General features: G+C 34.9%; 1 protein-coding gene across 1 annotated transcript in view; it reads right to left on the bottom strand.

The window, feature by feature from the left end:
• CEP192 (centrosomal protein 192) overlaps positions 1-14,018 on the bottom strand; it is a 79,884-nt gene that overhangs the window by 12,368 nt on the left and 53,498 nt on the right. The window contains exons 38-47 of the mRNA XM_071736903.1: positions 13,815-13,991; positions 13,098-13,358; positions 12,767-12,885; positions 10,449-10,558; positions 7,946-8,087; positions 5,538-5,710; positions 5,076-5,199; positions 3,355-3,460; positions 1,841-2,036; positions 599-678 (exon numbers count right to left, since the gene is read on the bottom strand). Coding sequence (XP_071593004.1) covers positions 599-678; positions 1,841-2,036; positions 3,355-3,460; positions 5,076-5,199; positions 5,538-5,710; positions 7,946-8,087; positions 10,449-10,558; positions 12,767-12,885; positions 13,098-13,358; positions 13,815-13,991 — 1,488 coding nt within the window. The remainder of the gene's footprint in view (positions 1-598; positions 679-1,840; positions 2,037-3,354; positions 3,461-5,075; positions 5,200-5,537; positions 5,711-7,945; positions 8,088-10,448; positions 10,559-12,766; positions 12,886-13,097; positions 13,359-13,814; positions 13,992-14,018) is intronic.

A 14,018-nucleotide genomic window follows, 5' to 3' on the forward strand; every position in this document is an offset into this window, starting at 1 on the left:
TCTTGGGCTACAGAAATATTTTTCATCATTTCATGACAACAGACTGTAATAATTCTAGTCTGAAATCCATCCAAGTGACCATCACAGCATTTCAGACTATCAAAACCCAAGGATGCATTTACAAATATGAATGGTACAGCTACAGCAATTGTATAGGTGACAGCAGTGTAAGTCAAATATCCTCTACCTAAAAAACTACCTATAGAGATACCATGTACAACATGGTTACAGCAGCACAAGTCTCAAAGTCAGTCTAGCATTCTGAAACCAAAAGGTATACAGATCTTTCATTTATGTTTAAACTACCTCATGCAACTTGGAAAATGACACTGGATAAGAACAAGCAAACTATAAGCCAGTAAGTGAACCAGAAATTGTCCCACAGAGCACTGATGGCTTCACAGTCAGAGAGCACTTTAAAGATCAAAAAAAGTAAAACATTTCTGAGATAGAGAAACAGGCAAAAAGAAACTTTGTAACCGAGTTCATGATCAAATTTATGTATCTTTTCTTAAGAGGATGGAGAAAAAGAACAGCAGGAAGACAGAAGGAAAAACAAGATATTTGCATAATAGTACCAATGCAAGAATTTACTCACTTTAATATAGGGTGGTGCAAAAGATGACAAATGCCACTTCACATTTTCATCCCCTTTATTCTCCATTTCCAAGTAACTCTCTAGAAGATGAAATATCAGACTTGTATATTGAGTGTCTTCATTCAATATACATAAGTTTAATGGGAACAGTTCTCAGACTCCCAAGAGCATACTCAAAGAAAGCTTCTAATGAAGAATCACAGTAAAGATGCTTACACGAAACAAAGTGAGACCTAAATCTCACTATCAAGAACTCTAACAATAAAAAGATAATCCTCTAAAAAAATCCTGAAGCATATCATGTTATATGTGAACGCCTGGGCTGGTAGTAGGGAGTTTTCTTATAAATGCAGCACATGACAAATAGTAGAGCCATCTGAGTCACCTCCAACAGTCTTAGTTTACTGCATTCAGATTTATGTCTTCACATACCAGTGTATAAAAAGGTACCAACCCCCACCCAAGATACCCAACCTCCTCTTATATTAGTATTATACTCCTCTTTCATAAGTGTAGCAAAAAAGCCCTCGATGTAATTGATAATTTAAGCCTTGAACTTTCTAAAGTCTGTTAAAAATGTACAGTCAGTAAATGACAAAAAAAATCCTCATTATCTAGAAAATTTAACGCTACCAAAAAAATCTGGTATCTAGATAACAGAATGAGAATTTCATACAGTAATATGAAGAACTGTAAGCATTATGAGAATTAAAGGTATAGACTGCAGATTTGAGATCATTAAGTACAAGACAAGGATAACCAGACTATTTCCATAAGGAAGAACACTTATTTCTCTGCTACACACAGATTTATCTCATATTTTAGGGACATATACACAGATGAGAAGAATGGGTCTACAGCAAAAGTGCAACAACAAAAAAAAACCTTTAACAAAACACAGTAACCTCATAGTGCCCTCTTTGCCCAGAAGCAGCATGGCTGCACTCACCTGTGTCTTCAAAAAATTCCAGTTTACCTGTCTGTATGGAAACCTACCTGTGAGGAAAAGTGTGACTACACTGTGTAAGGAGAAGAAATTAAAAAAGACTTATGGAAAGAGTTCTATTGCAAAGGATAATATTTCAAATTGAAGCCAGAAGAGGGAAATCAGTCAATCACACTTAGCAGACTAAAAATGAAGTCAAGGCATTCAAGTTCCCAAACATGCAATACAGTAAACAAAACTCCTGAACACAAGATACTACTGATTGTTGCATTTACTAAGTGATATAGCAATACTACCTGAACTTTGTCCAAGTCTTGTTTTAGGAAAAAAAACAGTTTTTGTCTTTATTTCCACTTTTGTTGGAGGGAACACTGAAAGAGGCTTTGCCACATGAACAGTAGGACTTTGAGTCAATGTATCACATCTTCTAGATGGAAAGTCTGCTCCAGACACACTCTGTACATCCCTTTCTTGAATTCGCACTTCAATAAACTTTTGTGCAATTTGGAGATTTGAAAGGAAAAAAAAAAAAAATACAAACAACAAATAAGAGCTCGTGTTCACCTTTATACTCCAGATCTTCTCTAACTTCAGTTCACAAAATTTAAAAACTGTAGAACAAGGAAAACTTACTGAAAATTCACTGTTTAGATTTTGATTTATACAGGAATAATAACTTAAATAGGTTCAATTTAATTGACAACTTCTACTCTCTGCTCAGGGAACAAGTTTCATGTTCACTTCTGATACATAATTAGCACTTTAAAAACTTCAGGTAATGTTAATAAAATCTTAGTATGCTTTTTGTCTTATTGGATAGGTAGCAAAGAATGGCAAAAGCCTTATCAACTCCCAGATTTCTTTCAAAACGATTTGATTGTTTTGAAACATTCTCTATTTCTGTTCTAGTAGGTTTCTTCTCTTAAATCCTTTTCTTCTATTGTAGTACATAACATAGTTTGTTATGTGCACAGTCTCCATTCCCTTCTTAAATACTTCTTTACAACAGAAGTAATTTGCTTGCCCTTGCCATTTGCTATTTTTTAAGGCAATTTTCAGTTCTGTACCACACCTCACCTTCTTCCCTTCCTCCATGAGAAGAAAACTAGGTAGATAAGCTCTTTTACCTATTCAGTGTCTTATTTCTCTCTCCATACATTGTTACAAGTAACCTAAAATACATACTGGCTGTAAAAATTTTAAAAATTGTGTCTTTGGGGAGATTATCAAGGAGTCCTTCTCCTGTTACATGGATAAAAGAAGAAACTGCTGGCTTCCTAAAATTTGTTTATATGCCTAATTTAATCAGGGAAAAATCTTGGATTAAAATGCAAGATAAAGAACCTGTTCTAGACATTCTTTAGCACAGAAGCTTAAGTTTACCTTAAGAGAGCTACAGCAACATGTCCAATAGCCTTCTTTAACTTCTTTTACTTTAAAATATTATGTAGGCTACTTTTATATAGGCATATGTCTGTACGTATAAATTATGCTTTTCCAGAAAATTATGCATAAGGCAGTAGTGGGTGTACAGAAACAATTTTGCTGGTAATTCAGTCGCAGGAATTCTTAGAGAATTAATGAAGAGAATTAATGTTCTTTAGATATGAGATTACAAACTAAAACTCAGTTTGTAAAACGGCCGGTAACTATGTTTATTTGTTTTTCTCTTAACAGAGAACTGTACAAATCAGAGAGAATAATGAAGTTGACAGAACTGCTATCACCTACTTAAAAGGTTTTAACAATGTTACTACACCTCTTTCTGCAAGGTAAAATTTCAATCTCAACTTTCAAGTGAGACATGTACCTTTTGCTCATTATCACAATGGATATAGATCAGGCCACTCCAAGGAATTAATGAAGGCTTTGTGGCAAGTGATGGATTAGGACTCACAAGAATCAGTGTACTGCTCCTAAGGAAAGGAAAAGAAAAAAAAAAAAAGCATGATCTTCATATTAGAATATCTACAACAGATCTCACTAGCCCCTCAAAGAAAAAGATGCACTTTTAGGCTAGTAGGTAAGTAAAAATGATCTTGAGATAGCTAAATTTAAGGTATCCAGACAACCATTATATTATCAAGCTTTAGTAGTCAAACCTACACTAACATGTTTTACAAACTTGACATTCATGGTTGTATAAGGGGTCACTGAGAAGAATAAATCTATTATTAACATACACAACTGGTCAGGCCTTGTAAAGCAAACAATTACTTGATTTAGAAAAATAAGCCTCAATACTGGGCAATAAGGAAATTTTACTGTTTAAACAAAGTATAATGCACATACTGCATTTCAAGAATCTTTCAAACTAGTTCTAGTTTTAAAGAACCAGATTGCTCTCCTTCCTCCCATGCAGAATTGGTCGTGGAAAACAGAAAAGCCTTTCAATCTTGTTTTCTATAGTTTTCCAGAGAAGAGGACACTGAAGAATCTAAACTCACTTGAAGCAGTTACAGTCTCACACAGTAATCTGATGACTGACAATATAAATTCTGATTTAGTGTTCCACATTCTATACTAAGGAAATTTAAAGAGGAGGGGAGAAAGTAAGCACTGAAGTGTTTTAAAAATTAGTATAAGAATCACTGAAGCAAAGGTTATTGGTTGTGTGCTAACAAAAGCACTCAAACTTCAAAAGAATCAGCTTAAGATGTCATTAGCACAGCACCTGGCATTTTAAAAGTTACGTGTAGGAAGATCATTTCCCTCATGAAAGTCCCAAAATCAGTGTCACAACACAACCACCTCAACGAACTTCAACTAGCAGATGTTAATGGCCTTAATGGTGCAAAGTCTCATACATCTATGCAGTGATACTGTGACTACTATTCTAAAATACTGCTAATTGAGACACGTGTGACTCAACACTAGCATATAATTCTTTTCATACCAAGTGGTCCTGAGAAAACAAGGGCTAAGTGGCAAACCCCACTTTTGTTAGGAAACAAAAAACAAAACAAAAAAACCCACAATTAAGTTCTGATAAATATCAGCACGTTTGCAAAAGGAAACACTAAGTTGCCAGAAAAGAAGCATTCTTGGAAAACCCTTACTTTGGGGTTTGTTTGTTTGTTGGGGGAGAGAGAGAGAGGAAGGAGTCCTTTTTGGTTTTAAACCTAGAGGTCACTCTATAAAAACCTACTGCAAAAGGAGATTTTCACAACTTTGGCTTTGTTCACCATCCAGCTCATGGAAAACTATGCAGTAATAATATTATTTCCAGGCACAGAAAATGCCTGGCCTCCAGGTAACTCTGTCAGTAGCAGAACAACATACCCTCTCTAAAGACCTATAAAAAGATAAGGTCTGAAAAACACAGAAGGTCCAAAACCAAAAAAAAGACATAAGGTCTGAAAAGATAAAAGCTGAATTTTCACATAGCTGACTAAAGCACTCTAAAGAGTGCAGTCTAAAGAAACTAAAATACAACTCCTGAAAACTAAAATTCCTAAATTAACTTAATTCCTAAACTAACAAAATATCTCCAAAATTCCATATTTTCATACAAAAAGAAAAGCAACTTACTCTGGTTCAACAACTCCATGTTGTGGGGTTATAGTAAGGCAATGAGCTGGCCACAAAAGCTCAAATCTCAACATCCTAATAGAATTGTTGATAATATGCACATGTTCAGGGTCTGCATTTTCACCTGTAATACAAGAATAGCTATAAAAAGTTAAAATGTACAAAAATTCACAGAAGTGCCCAAGATTCAGAGATGCAGCAATTAAAATAGAGCATTTTCTGCCCTATTTTTACCTTCATAATGCTTTAAAGTCTTCACAGGTATGCAATATATATATATACACAACACACTACCGGCCACTACATTTTAACAAAAACTGGTTTGTACCAAGTTTACTGTTTAGATCTAAAGCTACTGCAGCAAGATTATTGGCCATGCCACATATACAAAGTCATTACCAACACAGTACAAAGTATTTTAATACTAGAATGGTTATTTTACTAACTTCAAAAAATACTTACTAATAGAAGGACACGTCAAAGTCAAGCATTCAGGTTTAACAGCCCAAGTCTCTTGAGCTTCTGATTGATTCTGAACCAGCTCATCAGTTTTTGCAGGAAATGGATGACTCTGAGGTCCTCTAACAGGAAGAACATCCAAAGTTGCATTCATATGCCTGACAGAGATCTCAAGCCTGAAAATAAGATTGCATTAAGCAAAAGTAGTAACAAAAATAACTTTTCAGTAACTATAATAGCCTACTCAATACTTCTCAAACTTTAGTACTGAAACATAACATTCTTTACATGGGCTGTCAATTAAATTCTTCATTATTACAAAAAAAATTTCAACAGCTTTATTGCTTTTTTTTTTTTTTTCTTTACATAATGTTGAGACACGGAAGTTATCATTCAGAACAGAGGGTACTAAAATAAACAATTGTTTTCAGGTTATAAAATGCTTTATCTATACACATTTTATTCAGATTACAATGGTACTGCAGAGAAAAATAAGACAACGCAAGTTGTGTTTCAAAGAATGCTGGAGGTCAGTAGGGAGATAACGTGGTCCAACATTCCTGCTCAAAGCAAGGTCTGCTACAGCAGGTTACTCAGGGCACTGTCCATCCAGGTTTTTAGTTTTTCTACAGATGAAGACTTTAGAGTCTCTCTGGGCAACTCTCACCAGAGAGACAGATAACCCTCACCAGAACAACAAATTGGGGTTTTTTTCTCAAGTTTAAATTAAGTTTTTTGCATTTACATTTGTGTTCATTGCCTCTTGTCCTATCACTAGACACCACTGGAAAGACTCTTCCTCTTCAATACTTCCTTCTCAAGTATTTATACTTGATCCTCCCCCAGCTTAAGTCTTCTCTGCTTGACACTAAACAAACCCAGCTCTTAGTCTCTCCACCCTTCATCATCTTCATGGCCTAGCATTTTACACCTTTGCTTTCAAAATATATGGCAAATAAGATCTTATATAAAAGAAGCTGTTACTTTAGGATTCCTCTCATTTTCTTAATTTAAAAGCTTAATGCAGAAGTTTGATTTTAAATACTGAAATAAAAGCAGAAATCAACAAGAAAAAAATACATAAATTTTGCTCCATAAAACACTGGATAAACATAAAGCTCTTCATTGTATTTCTACTTCTACATTTAATGCTTCTGAGAATCCTGACTCAATTCAGAACAGCTGAACCAGTACCTGTGAGAATTCATCCATAATGATAGCAATGGAACCAGGAAGGCAACTCATTCACACCATTTCCTTGACATGAAATTTCCTAACAGTCAGATAAGTGCTAAACACACTCAGATCAGAATTACAGTCTACTCAGAAACTGAGAGCTTTGTGATGCTTAGTCAGAGAATACATTCAAAACTAGAAGAACTGATAAGGCTCCTGAATAGAAAAACAAACTAATGACAAGTGCTAAATTAGAGAAACGTCCTGCTAGCTGCTGCAGATATTCGTTTACAGCCTCTATCTTAGCAATATCACTATACCTGACAAACACCTTGCTAGCCACAAATCTGTCAAGTATTCTGAAGTGTTCCCATCTGGAGTTGAACAGGTACAAGCAATTCCAAGAAAACAGCTCGAAATGTAGATGTTAAACACAACAGAACTCGCTAGGACCCTTTCATCACCAGTGCAACAGGATCTTGAAAACTAAAACCATGAAGTTTCAAGAAACAAGCTATGAAAATACATTCCTTTTAAAGTTAACTCATCTTTATTTGGTTTTTATGCTACACTATCTTAATCAGTAGCACCTGTATAGGATTTGGATGTCTCTTTCCCTTTTCAGACCTCCTAACACTACAGCAGTCTGTATAACCTAAAGTGACAGATCCATTTTAACAATGAGGTCTCTGCCAGCTCTCCAAGGAAATCCTCCTAGACCAATTCATTGGAGAGAATGATGGGGATGGTGGCAGCCTCACCATTGATCATTCTTTTGTTGAGCACAGTACACACTACATTGAAAGACTGGTCTGTGAGGTGAACAAGGAAAAGGCCATTAAACCTTCATAATATCTCCATTTCTATTCCAGGTGTCAAAAATTCATTACAAGGAATGAAGTTATAATTGCCCTATTAGGGCTACAAGTTCACTTTGGAAGTGCCTATGGAAAAAAATAAATATAACAGTTTCTTCACATGAAGGATAGGAAGTTGCAAATAAAGTGAATGGTGTCAGTTAAGAGACTACTTTAAAAATTATTGTAACAATTTAAACAGACTTGGTGGAGAAAAACAGTTATAAGAGCCACCTAGGTATTATTCATTAGAGCCGTTCTCTTCATAGAGCCAGCTCTTTCACTGTAGAACAAGTCAATTTTAATTACTGACATTAAAATGTTCAATGAAACAAGATGCACTTCAATTAGGAGTTCTCAGCCTTACAGCTACATTACCTCTCTGATTCCGAATGACGTCCAGGAGACTGCTGAAATCCATCCCGATCAAAATCAGAATTTCCAAGGACAAAAAGGGTAATCTTTTGCATATTTGCATAGAAAAGATGGATATCTTTTGACCTCTGTTCAAAATCACATACTAAAAATGAGAGTAACAGAGCAATTTTAATACAAACAAATGTATAATACTCAAATTACACAACAGAAATTTGGCATATAGCCTTAGTTAATCCGCTTGCCAAGATATCCTAGATCATTCCAAAAAATTAGTTACTACAAGTTCAATTATCAGGCATAAATCAACATTTAAACGTGAATCTAAATACACACCAATTTTAACTTTTTAAATAAAACCCTTATGCAAATCTTATATACAGATCTGATCCTATGCCAAATTAAAGCTGTTCTATTTTTTTTTTACGCTGATACACAAGACAGACATTCTGAAGCCTTCACAGAAAGAAACTGAATCTGAGTTAAATTATTTTTTAATTACTCAGTCCATTCAACCTACCACTTCATTACTTAATTCATTATACCTGGAAATGTTCAAAAGCTCAGGAATGTAAGAGTATGACTTAAAAATAAAACATTTCATCAAAATGTTTAAAAATCAGGTCAAAGTTTTCTGCTCTGCTTTGAGCCATTTCATGTTGAATAGATAGAATCAAGAAGTTAACACTTTTCACACAGGGTACATTTGATCCAGATACTTCATCATTTGCTGCTGTTACAGTTTAATGCTGGCCTATCAAATATAAAAAATGGCTAGTTCATGATAGCATTAAAATAAATGCCAAGACCACAGTGCACACAATTCAGGACCCAAAAGTGTCAGACCTAAATCACAGCATGCAAATAGCATGATCTTCAATGATCACAATAGATAGAAAAAAATTTATACAAAGGCTTAGATCCTGTAGAGCATAGAAGTACATAGATCATGAAAACATAGAAGTATCATATGATACCCAGAAAAGCCTAAGAAGTTCTTGTGAAGCATATTTCAAAATTCCTTCCCTCTTTTTTATCTATACACCTGTATGCAGGTAAGATGCTAATATGCACTGCCAACTAAATTCATTTGGACAACCCACATACAGAAGTTACAAAATGATTCCAACTACTTTAGAATAAGTTGCTAGATGTTAAACATTAGTAACTAAAGCATACTTAAGCAACTAGAAGCATATTAATCAGTAAATAAAAGGCGACTGGTGTGGTAAACCTGTGTTTCAGAGTCGTTGAGCCTGGTAGCCTAGTTAGAGGGCAATGTTGCTGTTGGCCCCTCAAGCAGCAAGGCTAAGGGGTGTCTTCCCAGTGCTGGGAAAAAACAAAAAGCACTCACACAGAGAGCCACCCAGACAGACCAACCCAAACAGAAACATAGAGCACTCAAGCAAACACAAACAGCACCACTGGACTCATCCTGTTCCCCTCTCTGGCTGATCAGGATAAAAGCTCATTAAGAAGATGCATGTATATATACAGTATGCCTCCCTCCAGCTGCTGGCCCTGGATTATACCACACAGATGAATCAAATGAGCAGACTGGTGAAAAGCTGGCACAACATACATCCATAATTTCTTCATAGGTTTTTCAAATACATCTAGATTAGGGCAATAATAAATGGAAACCAAAACATTCTAGGGATGCAACTTGAAATTAAAAGCAATCCTGGGAGCCAAGACAGTATACTTTTAGAGATTTTTTTCAGAATCATCTCCGTCTTCCATTTTAAAGCCCAAAAAGTAAAAAATCATTTAGATGTCAAAAAAAAATAACCTACTCTTTTTCACCTTACAGAAGCATCTTACAGAAAAGAAAAAAAAAAAAAGTGAACAGACTTCTTACAAGGAAAGAATCAGACTAACATTTTTTCAGATGTAGTAGCCTTAGAATAGCAACATCTTTCCGTACGTGCAAAGAACTAAAGAACTAACTTAAGAAACAGGGTTTGACAGTAAACTTGTTCAGGACAATTAGGAGACTGAACAATTTGACGAAAGGGAAATTGTTTGGGGGGTTTGCTTGGGAGGAGTTAATGACACTGTTATAGTATAGCACATTCTTTTTTAATAAATTCCTTGCTATCACAAGATTAGTGAAAAAAAAAAAAAAATAGAAGTTATTTCATTTAGGAAGGAAAATCTGTTTTCATGTCAACAAAGCTATCTGCCTCTTGATTTTCAAATACATCTGTGTAAAAGAAACTGAATCTCAGTTATTAATAGCAAGGCAAATACTCTTCAAACAGAGCATTTCTAATGCTATAACTTTCCTAGATTAGAGTTTCATTTTTCTAGGAGAAAAGTATAAGTTGTTCAAAATAGGTACTGAATGAAAGAAAGCAAGTTCCATCCAAATCAGTAACTTCATTTCTACCTTTACCAATAAAAAAAAAAAAAGGAGAAAAATAACTAGGATTCAAACCTTAAAGCACATATTTCCACCCAAACCCAAATACTACATTTTCCTTTTAATAAGTCATAAGCTTACCTTCTGTCACAAGCTGCTCCCCTTGAAATTCTTCATCAAATACAGTATTTCTCAGGCAGCTGTCTTCTGGGATTATTTTTTTTACTATTTGAGGATTACACATCATAGATCTGTTAAAGAGATAAAAAAACAAGAGTCAATAAATTACACAAAGTATTGGGAACAACGATTTCAATAGGCTGATAAGATTGGTAAGAATTCAGCACAACTTTTAACTTTGTTTCTTGAATACACCAAGCTCAAATCTGCATACATTAGTTTAAAACTGCAATCTTCTCATAATCTTAAAATAATTAAAGAAATACCTGCTCTGTTGCTGCACAGTAAAAGGAACCACTGAAAGAACTGCTACCATGCACTTGTATTTCCAAGATACTTATTCTCTGCTGTCAGTCAAACCTACTTAGATTTCTGCTATGTATATCAAGAATCAGTGTGACTTCCATCATCACAAGAACCAGGGAATGCTATTTTTGTTACGAGTGAAAGCCTTTTGAAGGGAAAAATGGCAAGTCAATGGCACAGTGGCAGCAGGTGTCAGCTAGCAGGAGGAACATGGAGCCAAGGAGCATGACCACGAACAGAACAGAAAAGAGGAGGCACAGAGATATAAACAGGCCTGTGAAAAATCATAGACTAAATAGAATGGCTACGGTTGGAAGGCACCATAAAAGATCATCTGAGTTCCAGCTCCCCTGCACAGGCTGGGACACCTTCTTCTACATCAAGTTGCTCAAAGCCCCATCCAGCCTGGCCTTGAACTTTTCCAGACAGGGAGCATCCACAGCCCCCCTGGGCAGAATCAAAATACAGGTCAATGAGAGGAAAGCCAGCACATAAATAGGGTCAGGGCCATGGAAGTAGAAAGAATACCTCAAGCACTACTAACTCTCATATCTAAGCTACTTGACAGGATGCTGACTATGTTTATTTTTAAAGCAAAGAACTTGAGCCACAAGTTAGAACTGGCAGATCACTCATTTCACATTCCTGACCATAAGTCCCAAATCCTGTTCTTGTTCCACTACAAAACTTAACAATGGGGTTTGATTCTCTTACAGTACTCAGTCATTTCAAGAAATAAGCATCTCTCTCATCAAGGGAAACTTCAGAAAAGCTCCCATCAAGAAACAATCTAGTAGACCACCATGTTCAAAAACCAAATGCCATACCTACTGATTAATAAAATCAGAAGCAAATTATTTCACTTATGTACCAAAGTCCAGAGTCTGAATTTAAAAAAAAAAGTTTCCAACACTACCAATATAGGTGAATCAAGCTTCTCAATGGGGTTTTTGTTCAGTAGTAGACCAAAGCTTTCACCTAAGTATTTCTGACCTTTAAGAAGGATTCAATGACAGTAAGCACTGACTCAGACAAAAGTTTATACAAAAAACAGTTACAAGCATCTTCTGAGATGTCTGAGATAAGCAAATTTTCTGTCTAGAAGGTCACAGATGCAGTTATTCCGTTAGTATTTTATTCAAAGTCATACAGATTCAGCTAATTTTAATACTTCAATGGGATAAAAATAAATAAATGGCTTTGGTAAAGTTTCAGGTAATCACATTTAAAAATAAGTGAAATACTGCTATTCTGAAATTTTGCACTGAATGATTATCATCACAACCTTACAGCTTTGCCTATTCTTAACATTTTGCATTATCACTATATACAGCACAAGTTTAAAGTGCCACCTATGCTATTAAAAGCAAAGTTTGCCATTTTTGTGCATTTGAGTTCTGCAAACTGAAATGCAGAATAACGTGGCCTCTACTGAAGTTCAATATGATATATTCTTAAAATTTCATCACCATTACGAGCACGCAAGTGTTATTTCTCTCACATCCACATCTACTCAAACATTGTCTTCGTCAACAAAATTCAGCAAACCAAGATGCAAATCTTGTCAAAACCTTAGTACTGCAGAATTTACATACCACTCCTTCCATGGATCTTTTCTTTAAAAAGTAAAGCTACATACATATTGGAAAGAGAGCTACTAAGGCAGAACACAAACCTCTTCTGATACAAAAAAAAAACCACACCCAAAGATTTTGTCCCAAAACAGAAACATTCAAATTCAAAAATGTAAACAGAAAATAAAAATCTTAACTAGAATTGCTCTATAGTATGCAAGAAACCCCACAAATAATCCAAAACCCAACCAAGCAACCTACCACAGGAAAGACTTGCTAGATCACTTCAAATCATTCGTCTCTTGTTTTTTCTTGCTTGTTAAAACAATGCTCATGATGGTATACACTCTAGGTTTAAAATTTTAAACACATCTGTTAAAACAGCAAAGCACATCTTACCTACGATACTGCTGCCTAGAAATTTCATCTCCCCAAAAAAGACATAATGATGATACCACTCTGGTTTTTTTATAAAAGTTCTCCTCCTCTTCCATTGGATTCCACATTACAGTAACCACCTGAAAAAACAGACAATATACTCAGAAAAAAATTTTGTTGTTAGTACTAACATTTAGAGTATGAGTCAACAAATTACTGCAATAGAAGTAAAACAGGATTTAACACATGCAAGATTTTAATAAATAACTAATGAGACACAATCTTATTGATCACATTTATATTAATTACATTTTTAGGTTTCAAAATAATAAAACTCAGGTATTATACTTACTTCATGTGTTCCTTCTCTTAGTACAAACTTCTCTGGAGATACGGTCATTACCTGAGGTTCCATAACAGTTTCTGTCCTTAGGTTTGCAAAGCACAGTGCTTTAACATAGGCAGCTCGAGAACCTGTATTTCTTACACAGAAAGTAGTTTTCCTTGATCTTCCAGGTAATATTCTTTCCAGTGTTACCATATAATTATCTAACAGCTTAACAACATTTTCTAAAATTATATTGCTTGTTCCTCCATATCCAGATAACGGTATCTAGGGGGGCAGAAAAAAAAAAAACCACACAAGAGATATTTCAAATTAAAAGAAAGGCTTAAAAAGTGAACTCAAGAGACTTTGCAAGAAATAAGGCGGCCTAATTTTCAAGTTTTACTGCAAACTTTAAGGCCTACTTATAAAACTAGATAAATGTTTATTTTTTTTACAGTTACAGGTTTAAAATCTTGGCATGCTTTTAACATATAAAAATCTCGGCATGTTTTTAACATATACAAATCTCTTCTTTCTTCACAAGGAGAAAAGTTCATACAAAATTGAGGCTAATGTTCAAGCTAAAATGTAGAGCCCACACAATCTTTAACAAGTATATAGACATGCACAGTATATACCTTGAAAAATTTCAGTTTTTCCAGAGAAACAGATATTTAGCACTAGATTTAAATTAATTACAAAAAAATTTAAACTTATTAGAAGTTAAGTTGGGGTTCTTACAGTAAACTTAAGTCCTGGCCGTGATCGAGGCCCCAGATGTTTGATTTCCAGCTTGGCAAAGCAGCAAGTTATTCGAGTAGGTCTGAATATCAAGTATATGTTAGTGTCTTCTTTGGGACGGATTCTGAGTTCCCAACTACTAGTTAAGCGTTCTTCTGATCCAAATATACTCTGAAGCTATAAAAATTAAGACACCAGAAGTGA

Source organism: Heliangelus exortis, chromosome 2 (genome assembly GCF_036169615.1).
Source record: "Heliangelus exortis chromosome 2, bHelExo1.hap1, whole genome shotgun sequence".
Lineage (NCBI taxonomy): Eukaryota > Metazoa > Chordata > Aves > Apodiformes > Trochilidae > Heliangelus > Heliangelus exortis.